The sequence below is a fragment of the Corvus brachyrhynchos genome, unplaced genomic scaffold (assembly GCF_000691975.1).
Source record: "Corvus brachyrhynchos isolate BGI_N302 unplaced genomic scaffold, ASM69197v1 scaffold115, whole genome shotgun sequence".
In the NCBI taxonomy this organism is placed as follows: Eukaryota; Metazoa; Chordata; class Aves; order Passeriformes; family Corvidae; genus Corvus; species Corvus brachyrhynchos.
The window spans coordinates 23,990,002-24,009,495 of record NW_008239553.1 but is presented as its reverse complement, the minus strand read 5'-3'; the positions used below and the strand labels follow the sequence as shown (position 1 = coordinate 24,009,495).

General features: G+C 45.2%; 1 protein-coding gene across 1 annotated transcript in view; it reads right to left on the bottom strand.

Moving 5' to 3' along the window:
- Nucleotides 1–19,494, bottom strand: part of ESRRB (estrogen related receptor beta) — a 144,826-nt gene that overhangs the window by 33,208 nt on the left and 92,124 nt on the right. The window contains exon 3 of the mRNA XM_008639617.2: nt 10,725–10,841. Coding sequence (XP_008637839.2) covers nt 10,725–10,841 — 117 coding nt within the window. The remainder of the gene's footprint in view (nt 1–10,724; nt 10,842–19,494) is intronic.

Genomic DNA, 19,494 nt, shown 5'->3' with positions numbered 1-19,494 from the left:
GGGAAAAGCATCTCTGCCTGACAGGAATGGAGAGGCTGCAAACTGACTAGGCTCTCTTTGTTACTCAGATTCCAGTTTGGCAATGAGAAAAGATCCCTGTATACTGTTAGGCTCAAACACTGTGGCAAAAAGAGGCCAGTCCCTAGAGAGTCTTCTGGTAGGTAACTGATGTGATTACCCATCTCACCTGAAATACAGGAAAGCAACCTGAGGGTCACAAATCAGCACAGCCAGAAGAACCCAGCAACTAGGCTGGTGCAGGTGAACAAGCCTGGAAATTACACTTGGAAAGAGAGGGTGGGAAACTATCCTGGGGATGAGGGGCACTGGAGATGAAAATCCATCTCCTGTGTTACAAGAGCTTACAGAGAGATTAGATCAGTTCAATTAGGATGCTGCAGCCTCTTCTACCTTTTATGTTTTCAGGGTTATGTTAGTCAAGTAGGAAAGTTTCTTTGCTGTTGGGCTGACTGAAGAGTCCCTGGACTCAGAGAGACAGGTTAGCCCTGTGATACCTGATGATACCTGGTCCCAGAGGCTTCCACATGCCTTGGAGCAGTGACACAAGGTGTCAGCTCCTCACACAGAAACACAAGCAGCATGTCCCAGATAGTTGGTCCAAAGCATACAGAGCCAGGTGAAACCCACACAGCTTGCAAACCAGTGCTTCTCCTCTGCCAATGCCAGCCGCATGGCTGCCAGCTCTGCAGGGCTATCTGCAGCACTAGCCACTGCTGTCTCTCAAATGTACATCTTTCTTCCCATGCGGAGCCCCTCTCACTTTGCTCCTCCAGTCACTCTGGAAACTCAGGAATTAACAAGGGCTTCAAGAGCAAATGCGAATGAAGTACCTTGCTCTCTGCAACAACTCTCTGTAATAAGCCCCACACCCACACATTCACCCTGTGTCCATGGTCCATGCAAATGTTCTCCTTTCACTGCTTCCCCTCCCAGCCCTCCAAACAGTCTTAAGTAGGCCAGTAGCTCTATTGGTTATGTCACCCATGGCCACAATGCCTGCACAGCAGCAGGCTGAGAGGCACTGTGCGAAAGGAACAGATGCAGGCACATGCCTGCTAGGAAAAGACCAAGGTTGCCGTTCACAACAGGACCTAAAAAATGATAAAGCCTCAGCCCCACTGACTTTCCAAGAGGTGGAACTCAGAAATAAAGTGATGTTTGCTGCCTAGAGGAACCTGCAGCCCTAGGTGTGATTTAACTCACCTTACTTTAGACTTTGATAGCTCCCTTCTGTCCATCTGGGCTCCCTTGACAGGCAACAGAGAAAAAGGCACCTCCACATTCAGCTCACTGGCCAGACACTTACCTGAGGAGGCATCATGACAGATGCTTCTCTTCACTCACTACCAAGAGGAACCCTGCAGGGTCAAACCAATGCTTTCTCTAGTCCAGTTTTCTGTCTCAGTGTGTTTAGGTGGAGCAGATGTTGGAACAGGTAGAGAAGCATAAGCATAGATCAAGAACAACAATTTTTTATATGTGACAGAATGGAGAGGCCCCCACCACTACATGGAGAGAGGTCTACTTGTGATAGAGATCCACAGAGGTGGGGGAGTTAGACCCACCAACACAGCAAGCTCTGCTTTGGCCAGCCTCTTACAGCAGCTCTGCTCAAGCCTTGAAGCATCTCCTCAAGTCCTCACATCACCAGTGGCTTTTCTAATGCTAAGAAATACTGTCCACCTCTTATTGAATTCTTAAATTGGAACAGCTGTGCCAGGAAGTGTGGTGATCTGTTTACTCACTGCTTTTCTGATCCCACATTGTTCCTCCCCCCCCGCCTTTCCTTTGCCCTAGCCCTGGCCACTCCCTTGGGCTCTCCCTATCGGTTCCTGTACCCCAACTCCGCCCATGTACCGCCCCTGAGCCCCTGACAAAACCCCCTGCGCCAGCATCACAAGGTCTCTCTGCCTCTGAGGGTCACCAGGACAAGATGTGATTAAAAGTCTTCTTAAACCCTCATGGGAGACCCTTCTCTGCCTCCTTTGCCATCACTGGTTGTAGCGCTGACAGCTGCCAGAGCAAAACTGCGGGAGGGCGATAATGGTCACACTGCCCTAAGCAGCTCCGCTGAGCTCTCAGGGAAAGCTGCAGCTTGCTGAACTAAACCTAGCATTGCGACAAGGAAGTAAAGACCCTCGCAGGATATCCTGCAGGTCAAGGGCTGGCAGCGTCTTCAAAGGTGTGTCAGGGAAAGGGACTGAGAATCTTGGCAGAGCTGAGCCACTGCTGCACACAGGTTATCAGAGGCACATGCCTGAAGTTACTACTGTAGAGCAGTGGGGCCTATATTCGATCCCATCCCTTGCTTACCTTGAAGAATCTTACCTGTGTTGTCAGAACTGCCTAAAAGCTTCTAGGACAACAGCTGGGTTCTAAAAATCCCAGGATGGTTGTTGCAGTTTTTATCTGCTTCCTCTTTTCTGTATGTGTTATAAGAGCTCTAGGCACAGTTTTGGTGACAGAATACATGAAGTGTTTATTATAAACCTGAACCCACCCAGATGTATATCTATGGAGCCTGGACTTCATGTTTGAAAGAATGGAGATCTAGTTAGGTGTGGTACAAACCACAAAATTCAAAATGAATGAGAGGAACCAAATTAAACAGATTCATAATCTATTAGATAAGGGAGAAAGTATAGGGATGGTCCTGGATGTGCAATTCTTATGTCCAGAAAACAGATACCAAATGCCCTCAGCCCAATGTGCAATTTTGTGGACACTCCATCTGCTGGAAGCCTCCTCTTTGGAGAATTACCATCAACCTGCCAGAGGCAGCACATGCTCTCTGTCACAACTCAGCTCCAGCCACATTGCAAATGCTGAATTTATGCCTTGGAAAATAGTTGGGTGTGGAAGATAGAGTCATCAAGATGCCACTCACTGCTCCTAGGGATCCTGTTTCAAAGGACAGGGGGATTGCCTGCTGTTTTTAAGCACAAGGATATTTTAGAGAAAGAAAAACCATTTTTTCATTCTCTTTTTTCATTTGGATACCTCCAATAGTGATATTTCTGGCAGTGGCTGGAGGCAGAATACTCTATAAATACAAAGCCATTAAACTGCACACAGCAGCAACCTGATCGGGGCTACCTTTTAATTTCCTGACATGAGCTGGCCACTAACCCAATTACCCGGGGTCCCCGGAGGAGCCCTCATCCTTCCCAGGAAGCACAAAGCAAGAACCTAAGCATATTGCAGGGATGTCAGCTGAGCTTTCACTGAAATCAAATATCTTTTTGAGAACACATGGTCTGGAAGCAGGGATGGGGGCAGGAGGGAGAGGCTGCTGGAAACACTTTGCTCCATTGACAGATTCTTGTGCTTGAAGACAGAAATACCCTCCATTTGGTTACGTTGCTGAAAAGGAGCTCTGCTGTTGATTCACTTATCTGGATTTTAGTAGAGGATGAAGGCAAAGGTATAAGTGGAAGTGGTTTGAAATCACCAATGCTTGGAATCCCTTGCTCAGATACTAGATGACTGCATCAAATTTACAACATCACACAGCCAAGGCTGTCCAGGATGACAGATTTGATTCCTTGTGAAAAATTTACGACATCAGCAGCTGGTAAGTGAAACTGAAGAGTTAGGGATAAACACCAGGGCAATTCCACTGAGTACGGGGTTTCCTAATCAGCCAGGGTCTTGAAGAGGAGATGGATTTAAGAGATAGCTGCTTCTGAAATTTGGAGATTATAGTCTCACCATCTTGGAAGTGGGGATCACCTCCAGCATTCACAGAGATGCAGGCACTTAGCTAACACAAGGGTTGCCAGGTTATTGCAAGTTTCTAGGAGGCACAGTATTCCCAAAGACACCAGGGTGAGGAAGGAAAGGGGAACAATTAACAGGAAGATGAGCTCAATAAGCTTTGTGGCTCTCTTCTGTAGACTTCTCTTGCCTGTTGCATTGCCTGGTGCTGCAGTGTCAGTATCCACACATTCCAGCAAACTTTACATGAGAAAAAGTATTAGACAGATAGGAGTCCAAGAGCTTGAGAGATTTGTAGTAAAGAATTTGGGTTCCCTGATGAATTTTAATATGTTCTCTAGCATTTCTTATTGAAATTCATTAGGACCAAAGGAGCAAAGCCTGGAAAAGGAATGGTTGTACCTGGGCTTACTACAGCAAAACGGATACAGTTTTCGGAAGAAAGAGAGTCATGTAGATAAGATAAATCACAGGTCTTTACTGCAGAATTGCCTAACTTCTCTCTTGCTGTTAAAAAGCCTCCCTTGTCTGCATCCAGATCAAGACTATGTTCTTCTACCTTCCTTCCTTGCATTTGTAGACCTCACCCTCACCACACAAGGGTGATTCCCCTGAGGACATCTTACCTTCAAAGACATTCAGAGTGGGGTAAAACACCTCATACAGGGCAGGTTTCCTATCCCAGGAATCCCCACTCCTGCTTTTAGCACATGCAGTGCATGTACTCCTGGGAACTCCTATCTTCTACTTTCTGAAATAAGGTATACCTGGTCTATCATAGGACACATGCCCAGGGTCCTTTCAGTCTTTGCCCTCTTTCTTGGAAGCCAACCAGTGATGTCTGCAAGAAACTGGGCAGAAGCCACTCATACATCTCAGGAAGTTGCACTTAGGACTCAGTCATGAGCAGGATTCTGAGGAGACAAGTCTCAGCACTGGCAGGGAGCAGAAGACAACAGAACTTCAGCAACATAATATACATTACTTCTATTGAGAAGAAAAACAAGACTCAAAGGCTGGTGGAATATCAGTGACATTTCAATACCTGGATCAGATTTTTTTTACAGACATTTTCTTTGCTGCGTGGTTTTCTGCTGTGATGTGACACAATTGCATGTGCATGCACTTCATGAAAAGCATTTAGTGACCTAGCTTTGCTTCCTTTTTGGAACTATTTATGCTCCATTTGGGTCTCTACAGATGTGCCAGCACAGAACAGGGAACAACACAGCTTCAGAAACAACACAATCCTTTGAAGAAGAAGTTCTGCAGGGCTTCCACAGCAGTAAAGGACCAAATACCGAGACAACAGCCAGTCTGTTCTATTTGGTATGGTATGGTTTGGTATATCTGATATTGCCTCTCCTCCACTTGCCTGTCTGCCATTTCCAGCCAAAGATGAGTTCTGTAATGAGAGGCCTTGATGTTTCATTGCACCTCACCTGCTATCTCCATCCCTCTTCTGATGATCTCAGAACAGCTTTCAGGAGCTGTACTGCATTTATGTGACAAGGTTTTGGTAGCAGGAGACTGCAGGGGTGGCTTTTGTGAGAAGACACCAATAACTGCCCCTATGTCCACTCCAGACAACTCCAAAATGGACCCACCACTGCCCAAAGCTCAGCCCATCAGCAATGCTGGTGGTGCCTCTGTGATAAAACATTCAAGAAAGGGTAAAAGCAGCGGAGAGAGAGGCATGAGAAAATACAGGAAAATCAGCCCTACAGATACCAAGGTCAGAGAAGAGCACGTGCCCCAGGTTCTGGAGGATATTTCCTTGCAGTCCATGGTGAAGACCATGGTGAAGCAAGCTGCCCTCCTGCAGCTCATAGAGGACTCCGGTAGTGCAGATATCCACCCTGCAGGCATGCAGGAACCCACACTAGAGCAGGTGAACATGCCCTGAAGAAGTTACAGCTTGTGAAGTCTGTGCTGCAGCAAGCTCCTGGTAGGAGCTGCAGCCCAAGGCGAGGAGCCCATGCAGGAGGTTTCTGGCAGGAACTGTGGCCTGTGGGGAACCTACACTGGAGCAGTTTGTCCCTGGACTGTACCCCATGGAAAGGACCCACACTGGAGTCCGTAGGAAGGACTTACATTGAAGAAGTTCATGAAATGCTGTATCCTGTGTGAGGGGCCCCACACTGGAGTGGGAGAACAGTGTGAGGAGAGAAGAGCAGCAGAGATGAAGCGTTATACACTGACCACAAACCCCCAGGCTCGATTCACCTGTGTTCCTCAAGGTGCTGAAGGTAGATGTCACGAGTGAGTTGAGCTTCAAAAGAAACAGAAATGGGAGGAAAGTGGTCTTGGTTTTGTTTTTCTTTCTCAATATTTTACTCTCTCATTAACTGGCAATAAATTAAATTAATTTTCCCCAAGTCAAGTTTTGCCCATGACAGTAATTACTGAATGATTTCCCTGTTGCTATCTCAACGCACAAGGTTTTTCAACATATTTTCTCCCTCTCTCCTGCTGAGTATGGAGAGTGAGAGAGCAACTTGCTGGGCACCCAGTGGACAGCCAAGGTCAACCCACCAAACTGACAACAGAGGAGGATGAACACCACTGTCCTTGACACTCTGCAAGGTGACACATAGGACTGTGACTTCAGAGAGGCAGCAGAGGTGTGGAGGGCAAAGTGGTGAGGTCATGTTTAACCAGCCAACCAATGTCCTGAATGAAACCTCTGAGCCCACATACACAAGCCATGTGTCATCTCAAATTACATCTGCCTCTTGAAGACAAACAAATTGCTGTAGAACAGAAAGGTTATGGGTGGCTAGAGCATGAATGGCAAGGGTATATTCTTCCTAAAATTGACAAGGTATACTGAGTTTTTAAAAGAGACCTGCCAAACTACTTAGAAATTTTCTCTGTCTCTCATTCCAGAAAGCCAGGAAGATCTAGATCTACTCTGTAGAGCCCAGAGTTAAAGAACTACACTTAGTCATTGTAGGCACAAGACAGACAGTGATGGGAGCAAAGGGAGGCAAAGGGGTGCGGGATTCCCAGCTCTGAACAATGCCTCTCAGCTGCAAGTTGCAGGGCACGCTTTCCTTCACTGGCCATTCCCCCATGCCAGACATGTATGCAGGTATCATCTTCTCCATTCGGGGTGAGCAGTATCACAGGTTGCTCAGGCTTCCCTGATTTTTGCAGAGCAGAGGGGCGTGCCATTCTGCTGGACAAAGCTATGAAGATGCCCATATTCACTGCCTGCAGGCTGGCAGTTCAGCAAGGGAAAACAGGGGCGTGCCATTCTGCTGGACAAAGCTATGAAGATGCCCATATTCACTGCCTGCAGGCTGGCAGTTCAGCAAGGGGAAGAGCAGCAGAGAACAGGTTTTCTGGGGACAGTGCCTCTCTACATGAACACTGGGACTGGAGTCTGCTGGAATGCTGGACTTCAGATTCAGCAGGTTCCTACCTGAACGTGCTAGGGCTAATTACTGCTCCCTGGGGGCACACTCCAGATGGAAGGGGAAAGTGAGAGACAGGCAGACAGACAGGCCAACACTTCAGACATCTGAGCCAGTTGGGCTCCGTGGGCAGAGCTTTCTGCTTGCCACTTTCCCCAGTGAGTCTTGCCTGCCCTGCAGCATCACGCCAGGAGAACCTGAGACAGCAAAGCTCTGGTGTCCATGCAGTTCCCTTGTTGCAATACATTGATCAGAGCTCTCTTAAAGAAAGTGGCCTGGATATCTGAGACACCTATTGATTGCTCCTTTGGCTCTCTTCCTGCTCTGATCCTCATTCACTCGGCACTGCCTGAATAACCTGCACGTCTATGTTAGGGCCAGTCTCCCTGGATCTTAAAGGGCTACTTTCACAGCTTTTTGCCTACCTGCAGCCTATGTAGGGAGGAGAGATGTCTGGTGACCCTTACACGCAGCCCCAAGGGAAGGGTCCAAGTCTCTCCTGCAGCACCAAGTTGAGCATTTCAAGTGTAAAGCAGACCTTGAAGTCATGGTTATTTGTCTTTGCCATCCCTGAGTACTGATGCCTTTTGCTTGAAGAGCAAGCTCATGCCACATGCCCAGCAGGCAGCAGGTGGCATGTACATCATGTGTGGCAACAATAACCAGGAAAATGAGAAGAAATCATAAACTCCTTAATTAGTTACTAATGGAATATCATATTCTTCTTGAGCAAAAGGATAGTTTCTTTACCCAGAAACATCCCCACTAAGTTACAAGCCCAGTGGCTTGCCCAAGGATATCAAGGAGAAAACTGTGAAGAGAAGTGATTTCTAGATCTTGCCTTTAACCAAAAGACTGCTTTTCTCCAAACTTTTGATAATCAAGCATAACAAAGAATATGGCTTAGCAACCTTCTGTCATGCATGAACCCAGGAATGAAGAGAGAGGTACACCAAGGCAAAGTAGGAAGTGGATCTATTAAAAGGAAAAATAATCATAGCCCAAATATCAAGAGACATCTTGTCCTAATGAGAGTTTGGAGACTGCAGAATAGGCTCTCTGGGGAAACCAAAACAGCAGGGATTTTTAAAAACAGTTAAACTACTAGAATGGTACATTTGGGAACACTTGTGCCTTGGCAGAGAAAAGGGATGGATGAGCTAATAGGATGACAGATCAGAGATGGAAAAGACCAATGAACCTTTTCTAATCTGAAATCCCTTGTCAATTCTGCATTTTGAGCAAGTCAAACAATTATGGATTTATTCTTTCTAGAAACTCTTGGCTCTGTGGAGACCAAACGGTGTAACACCATTTTTCTCCCTTCTTGGATTTGGCTTTTAAAGATGTGTATTGATTGAATTCTGTATACTAATACTTTGTGCTTCCACCAAACTTCACATAATGTTAACTAATTGGTCCTCACAATTCTTTTGCAAAGCAAAGCAGTATGATCCTTGTTTCTCAGCTTGGGATACTGAGCAAAAGAAAGAGAAAAAAACATGCCTGCCCAACATCACTTGACCACTCTGCGTTAGGACACAGGAGCTCTATTTGCAGATTGCTAGGGTAGTCTCCTCTGCTCGTCTTGATATCCCACTCTTGTATCCCACTGCTATCAATAAATCTTTATGCTGTATATTCCACAGCTCTAAATATTATGGGCAGGATCACAGATAGACTAATATCAATAGCAAGCCACCCTTCCCCAGTGACTTTAATGACGCCTGATCAATCCCTATATGAATAACTAAATACACTTCAGCACAAAAGCAGCCATAAGAGTCAACTTTCAGTTTGCCATGAGTAGTATCCCACAGGCTTCAGGAATTCAGGCACAGCACGGTGTGAGTGAATTTACACCGCTTTCCAACCTAATTCTGGTCTGGAAGGAGTTAACTCTTTTCACAGAACTTGGAGTCTAAAACATAAAACCCTTTACAGGACCCTGCTCTGAACAGTGCTGAACTCCCAGAACTGGAAGCAGAAATGCCCTGACCACACAGCACACCAGCACTGGCTCCTGTGACTCTGTTCTCCCAGCTGCCAGCTCCAAGAGGCTCAATGCTCAGATGCAGGGCAGCAGAGACACCAGCAGCCAGCAAGCCTGAACCTATGCTGCTGCTCTGCAGAATGACTGGAGCCACTACAAGCTTTTAAGGTTGTTTTATGGGATTCATATGAATAGGCTACAGTGCATTAACAACGTGCACTCCCACTAAAGCCAGTGTCACCAGTGTATATTGGCTTTAGTGGGTAAGGGGATACATGCCCTCCCTGAACTACCGCATGAAGAGAAGCAGGTTTCCAGGGTCTCTAACTACAAAGTAGGTGCCTCCCTCCCAGTAGGAGATCAAAATCCTCCGAGTCTACCACCGCTACACCCAGGTCAGGAAGGGCCAAACTACAGAAGCCAGCATCTCCTCCCCTTGTAACTGGTGTGCTCTAGAAGGAAAATATTTAACCACAGAAACTACACATCCATCAAAGAACAAAACGGGTTTAATGTCTAATCTACATTCTTAACAACACTGGCTGCCACCAACCTGCCTCTCAAGAAATGAGAGAGCTCTAGTGAGAAGCAATACACACTCAAGTAAGATTGTACAATTTATCACCAGCTGCTGTGATGTGATGACCTGGAAAAAGGTTGTATGCTGGCACCTTGGCTCCAACATACAGGACTTGTGCATAACCACAGCCAGCGGCTGTTTCTTGTGGTTAAGCTGAGAGGACCTCGCTCTGCCGGCCTAACGATGCAGAGGGTTATGTGCAATGCTTCTCCTTCCTTCCCCTCCTCCCCTCACTGCCTTTCCCAGAGGGACCCAAGGGAAACAAACCTTTAAAGTCAATCCATAAGAATGTGTTTAATTGCCACTGAATTCCCTGTGGTTCCTCTTGAATGGACAAGGATTGAAAAGGGGGGTGTGGGAGGAAAAACAGCACAGGAGAGAAGCTGAACACTGCTCAAAGAGCGCTGAACAGATCAATAGGCTGAGCAAAACACAGGCTGAGTGTGCAGGGCAGGGGACCCACTGCTCCCAGACAAACCTGTGCTACCAACCATCTTCAGAAAGTCTCCTGAGTGGTAATACAGGCAGACCTTCATTGCACATGTTGCCACAGCTCTGCATTAACTCCATCCTTCCCTTGCGAAGAGCAGCTGACCCAGTCATGATCACAAAAGAGCCTTTCCTCCTTAACACTGGAAAATTATTTGGGGACAAGAAGAGCAACACCCTCCAGCCCAGGGTTCCTTTGGGAAAGGAAAGAGTCTGGCACCACCAGTTTCCAGTTATTTGTCAAATACTAGAAATAATAAGTACTAAAGTAGTAATAAAGTACTAGAAATAATATCTGAGCATGAGAGCACTGACTAGAACCACTCTCCTCTCTGGACTGCCCTCTTGGTCACTGCCCATTTTGACTTTTTTACAAAGCCTGTAGAAAGATACATTCAGAAGCACAAAGAGGGCAAGCATAGAGTTATCCTGGGAGATTCTGCAAGGTCTGAAATCCCAGGCACTGTTGGGACAGAGAAAAATTCTCATTCTGACTCTGTCTTACCTTCTTTTAGCATCCCCACTTTGAGGCATTTCATGAAGCGACAGGCCTGACAGGACTTGCGCCTCCGTTTCGTGATCTCACACTCATTGGTGGCTGGGCAGCTGTATTCAATATTCCCTGTAATCAAACACAGAGATGGTCACCCAGGAATCACGTTCTCCCCAAGGATCCAGGGACAGGCTGTAGTGCCCAGATATTCCCACCACCATCAGTCTGTATATGTTGCATGTTTGCTCACTCACTTGCACACATACCCTCTGAGACTATACCCAGCTGACCTAGCCAAGGGGCTGACTGCAGTGCTGGGCTTTCAGGCACGTGTCCTCCAGGCATGTCATCATCCCTTGTGCTGCACCCCTTGTAACCTGGCCTGTTCCCTGAAGTCCAGGGATGAAAGTGGGAGCAGTTCAGACATTACTACCATTTCCTTTGCTGCCAGTCTTGCTCCTTGTCTGTGGGATGGACGTCACCTGTCCTTTCTTGTCCTGCTTGGGGAACCAGGGAGCTCAGAGACAGCATTTCCTCCTTTGCTTCCTCCTGCTGGCTGGTATACTACAGGTAGCAGGGAAGCAATAGGTCTGCATTGAGAAAGGTGGGTAAGACATCTTGTAAAATGAACATGGGTTCTTTGTGCAGAGCTTTACAGTTTTACTTTATTAGTCCTTGTGCACCTGTCTCTCATCCCTCTGCACAGAGCATTATCTTTTCTTTCCTTATTCCCTTTTTTTTTATGTTCACCCCACCACACTGCCTCCAAGACAAAAAGAGAAAGAAGCATCCCAAATTTATTTCTAATCACATCATATTTTATTATAAGCCAAGAATATAACTGAAACATGGATGCGAGGGTCTGATAAGAGAATGTAAGTGGAATTATGCTGGATCACAGTGTAAGGCAACAATTATTTAGTACTAGCGGACAAGAAACAGAGATGGCTGTCTCCCTCCTGCCATTCACTTTGAGGTGATGTTTCTGAAGAGGGCTGTTCAATGTTTGCTGTGGAGCCGGACTGGAAATGTAAACTTGGCACTGATGCATTGACAATGACAATACATTTAAGGCAGTCTAGTTACTGGTAAATTAGGCAGCACTGAAAAGGCTACCTAAGCTCTACAGTCAGTACAGCAATGGAAAAGCTGGTTTAATGGTTTAGAGCAGGAAACTGAGATTCAAGAGTTCAATCAGAGCTGTAGGGAGAAGTGTAGGTAAGAGCTGAAAGAACACACAGTATGAACTTTGTATACCATCAGACTAGAACTAGAGTTTACAGTTTAGTAATACTGGGACAGGATTTGATTTTTATTCCTCCTTTTGTAATGGATTTTTGTGTTTTGTGCAAGACCATTCCCTCCTCTAAATAAAGATCAACAATCTGATACATATCAGTCTCTGGGGGTGGTAACTAGACCTTGGGGTTCACTAAGCTGTTGGGAAGCCCCCTGGATTTTTGAGTGGAAAAACAGAGCACAGAATCAAAAGAAAGCAAGCACCATTTGATTTATCTCATTATGCTTGGCCCATGCTGAGTGAAACCCCAGGAGCACATAACCCCCCAAGCCTAAAGGTGATCAGCCTACTAGCTATAAACATTCCACCTCTTCTTGTTTTGTCACAAGACTTGCAACTTCCCCCTAAGCTTCAGCCTAGCCACACCATTATTCTCACCATTGCTCATCTGCCCCCAAATGCAGTTTTTCAGCTAGAGCAGAGTGTGCAGCACAAGTTGCTTCTATTCAGGCTGTATTTCGTCATTTTGCAGCATCTGAATTTCAATAGCCAGCCATGTATCAACATTCTCAGAGAGCTGGAAATTGAGATTCAAGCTAGATCTCAAGGTAATAAACAAATTCCTGTTCTAGACGCAGAGCTCCAGCACATTACAGACCCATGAGTACAGTGGCCCTGATCTCATGATCAGATACTTGCCGTGCCCCACACAGGCAGGAACAGAGCAGGAGCAAACCTGGGAAAAAACTCAGACACAGTCTCAATTTGGAAGGTTTTGCCTTTGTCTGAATGCCAACCTTTCTCACCAAAGCCAGGATGAGAGCTCTGGAGAGATGCAAGATTTCATGTTTTGTGGTCCAAAAGCCAAAAATTTGCCCCCTAATGCGGAGACACTACAGTAAGGGCACTGAGCCTTTATAGCAGTGGGAGACAGTGACAGCTCTCATCTGGAAGCTCAAGGTCCCTCCACAGTGTCAAGCAGATCCCCAAGCTTCCCCTTGCCTATAGTCCATGGATCTCTTGACAAGTGTATTACTAGAAAGAGTCTCCAAAACCTACATCACAGCTAAATGGGATAGTGTCAGGGTGTGTGAAGGTGTGAGTTACCACATACACACTCTGTGTACAGCCTGAATAAGCAGTTTGCAAAGACATGTCACTACTGGGATCATGATTGCTAAAGGAGCCTCAGAGGAGGCTGAGCACTCGGTAAGCTCTCCTTCCTGGACAGCAAAGCAGTGGCCACTATGTAGTGCAGCAGCCCTGTAGGTCACTGATTAGCACAGATGAAAAAATACACCGAGCCTGGTGGGACATCCCGTTCAGGATGCTTGTTGTCTTCATATGGAACACAGGTTCATGTGCCCCTTCCACACACTGTGCCAGCCTAAAGGAAGTGAGCATCAGCAGCTGTGTCCTACAGCTCTCTCTACAGGTACAAATGCTGCAGCTGAGGCCCACTGTATCCTCTTCACACAAGACAATGCTGCCAAAGTAAATGGAGTTTTATATCAGGCCCAAAACCATGCTGTGCACTGCAGAAATTGAGAGCCACAGCTGGGGGCAATGCCTGCCATCACTGCAGAAAGCAGAGGCATCACCAGGGAAGGTACAATCAGCATTAGCCAAGCAGAACTCGACCAGAAAAAACTGTCATCTCCAAAAGTTTAACAGAGTTCTCTGATTTTTTTTTTTTAATTTTTTTTTTTTTTTTTTTTTGGTGTCTCAATTTCTTTTATGGGTCCTGGGGCTGGCTGCCAGCACAGTGAGTTGCTCACAGCTCCCTGTAATTTCTGTAAGTGCCCTGTGATAAAGTGATGAGATTAACTCATCGAAATTCCAACAGCCTCCCAGTGGCTGGCGGTCACACCACCAGCCCAGCTGCCAGCACAGGGGCCTCAGAGAGAGCTTCCCTTCACTGCAGCAGCTGGGGATGCTGCAAAGTCCTGCAAAAGAGCATCAGCACACAAGGGTGCACACAGACATGAACAATTCTGTATGCAAAAACAGAATGTGAGTCAAGTCTCTGTGTGTCATGAACTGTAGCTTATGTGACCCAGAAGGAAGGGGCAAAAAAAGGGATAATTTAATAGACAAGGCCTTGCTTTGAGCTGTTTCTTATTAGAGAGATGTCTTTTACTTAGAAAATATTTACATTTAATCTGAAAAAATGATAGAATCTCACCGATGTCATGGCACAAGATTTACCTAAAAAATGGCTTCAAAAAATCAAGTGGTAGGTGAACAGATCAGAGTTTGGATTTCTTCTAAGCCTTCATATATCACCTTGGAGGGCAAATTACTTCCTCTCCATGTCCTAGTTTGCTTGTCTGTAAAATGAAAGGAACACCAAACCTACCTTCTGGGGAGATTGTAGTGCTTTATTCATTAAGGTTTAACTGTACTTTAAAGCCTTTAGATGAGAGATGCTACAAAACAGCAAAGGACTATTAAAGTGATAGATCATGTTTTTTTATGCTGGAGAACTGCAAAACTACCCTATTTTCTGCAAAATTAGACCTCTGACTGTTAAACAATTTGGAATATAATTTCTAGTGCACATATAATAGGAGCACCTGAAAATTGCACACCAAAACTTGGTCATTCAAGAGACCCTATATTCACCCTACCTCTCTTGAACAGGATGGACTGGGAAGACAAGAATGCCTCCCTGAGCTTGGGGAGCACAGTAGAGTCCCACCCATCTCCTGCTTAAATTATGGATAGGGTCCTCAGAGGAGCTGAGCTTGAAATCAGTAGAGCACTGAGGACACGAGCTACTCCCTGTTTACTAATTCTGCCTTTCTAGAAAGCCTTCCTAAAAGGAAACTCAGAAAAGACTAAATAAAAATAGCCAAGAAAGTCTTTAAAGCTAAATAATTTTCAGCTTCTAATTGCTAAAAAAGCCCATCTTGCTTTTTCTGGTTTCTTCTTCATTGCTATCCACTTCAATTAGACCTTCTAACTGAGGCATCATAGCTCAAGTCCTGGTGTGAGGAGAGGTACTTTGTGAAAATCAGAGGAAAATCTCTCAGTTATCTGCATGAGGTAAGAAGGGTTATTTTTTAAGCCTCAGCTTTCAAAGAAGAGGATTCAAATGATGCTATGAGAGGAAAAGGGAATACATATAGGTGTAACACCAGCACTGCTTGCCTCCTCCGGGTGGCACACCTGGCTCCTGTTCACAAAAAAAGGATTTGGACATTTTGCAAAACCTCACTCAAATCAGCTTCCTGCTTGCACAAGCATGCAGGGTATGGGCCCTGGGGCTCCCTACTGGCAGCAAGTTTGTCTATAGGGTTTCAGACACGGAAATATTTTACAGACCTTCCACAGAGAAGATCCTTCTGCACAGAGCTCGTTGTACAGATGTACTGAGGCAAACAGAAAACACTAGATGAATAGAGCTAAGGTTGCACTGGAGACAGCTTTTTAAATTCAAGTGATAGATCTGTGAATAGTAAGCAGCAGTCAAGCACTAGATGATGAAATACTGCACTTTCCCTGGTTAAGTTTTACAAGTTTTTGGAAAGCTGTGAACTCCCACCTGAAAAGTAGCAGGCATGTTTCTAAGGACAGGATAGGACAGTGCCTGGCAGATGTGGTGGCTACTGTAGGGATGCAAAACCTCCTCTGTGTGTGTGGATTGTAATGCTCTTCTGCTCAGGAAAAACTCAACTGCTCCTCTTCCTGGGAGCCACTCTAAGCACTGTAACAACCAGAAAGCCCTAGAATCCTTTATTACAAACCTGTTATAAATCCCTACAAGTCTTCTGAGCTGCATTATCCACCTTTTAAGCCCCTTATTGGTGTAAAGGCATCCCAACACAGCAGTTCTGTTGCTACACTCACTGAGTTTGACGCTTGCAAGACTCAAGCTGGAAATCCACAGACGCAGGCACTTTGCCTAAGACACAACTTGCCTATCCAGAAAATGATGGTAAATGTGTCTCTTTTATCTGAATCTCCAAGGTTTTGCTGAGCTTTAAGCTTTTTTTTTATATTAATGGGTCATTTTAGAAATAGCCTTAATTTTCACCATTTGAAGACGAAAAATAGATGCAAGGTAGTTATAGTCATGATTATGTTGAATAATAAAGGACTCATTGTTACATAGCACTGTTATTAGTTAATATTCAAAATAGGCAAAACTACCTACTAGTTGTAACAATTAATGAACAAAAGAGAATGACAATATGATTGACTGACACATAATGCTCTATCTACTGAGCAAACTGTTAAGAGAAGGAATAGAGTTTGACTGAAAATTTGTATCCTGTAAAAAATCCAGTATTTGCCTTTGTCTAAATTTGGATGAAAGGATTGGTTAGGATTTCCATGGAACGGGAATTTAAAAAGCTCTTATTTACAAACATTGCAAACTATCTTTTATGTAACAGACCCATTCCTTTACATTCAGCTAACATGAAATCTTTGGTTTGAAATCAGACCTCTCTTGACCACCAATAGCAGCACACTTAAACATGTCTGAAATTCAGATTCTCTCCTGTCTGCACTAGCTTGTATATTCCACAATATTCACAGTCCAGTGAGGTAAATGCAGACTGCCACCAGAATATAATCCCATGAAACAGTACAATGACAGAGAAACAGGATTAAAATTTTGTCAGACAGCCTAGCCGACCAAAAATGCTTCAGGTCAGTTTAGGATTTCTGACTCTTCCTCAAAGTATGGGAAGTCCAACCCTGGGGTTCAAAATATCATGTTCAGACTGAAAGGCCTGCAGCCCAGGGGCATGTTCTCTCATGTCACCTCAGGTTTTCACTTTTCTGTCTCAAGCACTGCCAATGCTGTAAAGTGGAAATGACACACAGGTTTCCAGGCCTTGATCCTTGGGCTGTGTAATACAACACGGGAAAGGACAGAGGTGTGACTTTCCCCCGTAATCTGTGGGACAGGTTAAGGTGTGTTGTGTGATCCTGTCTTCCTGTCTTAGTTCAGGAAAACCAAACACTCCATTTCAGCTAGAAGGGAATCAATGGTTTGGATTTTCCTGCTTTCTTCTTTTTCTCCTATCATCAGAATTTTTCTTGGGGAAATCTGAATTGGTAAAAATTCCACTTTTCTTTGGAAAAATCATACTGACAGAAAACTCCCACACAGCAATATTAGTGACCTCAGAGATAATCAGCCATGTCCATGCTGGCTCTCAGTCTATCTTCTCCCCATCATTTGAAAAGCAACAGCCCTTGTGTTCTCCATGACAGCCTGGCCTCACCTGGTCAAGAGAGAAAGTGAGTTGCAGAGATGTCATGCTTAAAGAAGGTCTGCAGCATCTTCCTGCTGCTGCTACAGCAGCAGAGGGAGTCAAAAGGCTATTGCAAGATATTCCTGCCTCAAGATATGCAGCTTTTACATGAGTTAATGCAGCTAAAAAGTCCCTAATAGGCAGACTGGGGTAATTTGTAGCAGGGGAGTGGGGAGCTAGTTGGAAGGGCAATTTTGTGTGAAGCTCTGCTTCATGATCAGGGGTATCTAGATAAGGCTGTAGTAGTCAAGTAATTCAGCACAGATTTAGATCCATTTGATGGCAGTATGCACATGGTAAGGCCAGCAGAGTAAGTACTGTCATAGTCTGCATTAGTTTTTCATCTATCAAGACACATAGAGAAGTGAAGTGGCTCGTCCAAGACCACAAAGCCTGGTGATGAATTTACCTATTCCATCTCTTGAGCATCTGGGAAATTCTGGGGTCATTGCTCCATCTTGGTGCTCAAACCATTGAGTCAATGCTGCTCCCACATACTGAATCATGGCAAGTTTCTTGATACTAGGATACTGGGAAAGCAGTTATATAACATACACATCTGCATGCTTTCTGCAAAGCCTACATTGATATTAGACAGCCTGGATGAAGATGTTTTCACTTTGTCTGTAAGATGCTTAATACAGCTACTGAATATAATGGAGTTGCAGGGTAAACACCTTTTGGAAATGCTCTTGCCTTCTCTTTTCTCTTGTGATCCTTAAATCTTTTTCCCCTGTACACCCAGGGCTATACTTAGATATCGTGCCCACAGCAGCAGAGCCCTGGGAACAGTGCGTTTTCTTGACTCAACCAAACTCTGCAGCCCTATTTGCTGCCCGCTTCCCTGAGTTCAGCCTTCAGCTGCATAGCTGAAATTGCTCACCCTCAGGCACAGCACACTTGACTCTCACACTCTTAGGAATAAAAGCATTTTAGTACCTCAGTTGCCAGCCCAAGCTGATGACAGGGCGAGAGAAATTTCCACTTACTCCTTTTTCCCCGTCTGTTACATGTTAACAGGCAATCAATTAGGTAACCACAGGGAGAAAAAATATGGCTGTGCTGGGGAATGGAAGCTGGAGGGAAGCACTCTCCCCTCTTGGGATTCAGTCAGCTGACATATTGCCCGGCTGATACAGGCTCCAGGTACTGCTACCATGCATCATTTTCCTTTGATTCTCTCTGAAAACTCTTCGAAAGTTCCTATGTCTTTTTCTCCTTCTCCAGGTCTCTTCTGCTCTGCCACAGAGGTCCTCCAGTATCGCTCCCATGAGGGGTTAGTTATCTGGTGTCTTCCTGTATTAGGAGACCTTAGGCCTTTGCTTCAGAGTGCTACCCTGTCCCTGCTTTAGCACCTGGATGTGCCTAAAAGAAACACTAGGGTCCTCGTGCTGGAGAAGGGATGAAGTCAGTGCTGACAGTCAGAAGTGCAAGTAAAAGTTCACATTCAATCACAGAGATTCAGCAATGACAAATCACAGAAACTCTGCCAGGGAACAGGTCAATGCCCTAGAGATGGCCATGGCATAATAAAGAAGGAAGTATCAGTGGGGCAGAGTAATTATTTCCACAGCTGGATTTCCACATTAAGGAGAGACATCAAAAATCTATGAAAACAAGATAGATATAGTGACTTTTGCAGAGACCTGGGATAAACTGCACCCTGCACTGTTCCAGAGCTGAACATCCCCAGCAACAGAGTGTAATCAGATCCATTCAATTAACAAAGTGATTGGTCTCTCCACATGTGCATTTCTTTCATTTCACAGGAGGCAAGGAAGTATTGCTGTGGTGGATTGACCCCAGCCAACAGCCAAGTACATGCACAGCTGCCTGCTCACTGTCCACCTGCCTTCAGACAGCACACCGTGCTTGGGCAAACCCAATACACTTTCCACTGGAAGATAATGATCCTGTCTTTTTTCTAGTTAGTGGAGGAAATAAAGGGGGTATCTGTACGTCCAGACACTTTTGCTCACATGGGGCATGTGTATATAAGTATACCCAAGCATCCACGGATATTGGAGGTTGCCTGGATGCACTCCTGCTTTTGGTTATATTGTTGTAGCTGCACATGTGCACATGTGCAAGTACACCTTTGGCACTCACGACACAGGCATATCCCTCATACGTGAATTGTACATGAAGGAGCAACACGCTGCAATTCATCTATACATGCATGCATTGAGGTTTTCAAAATCACCTGAGGAATTGCTCATCCTCAGTAAGACTGACAAAAACTTCATCTTCTTCAGTGCCTAGTTTTTTTATC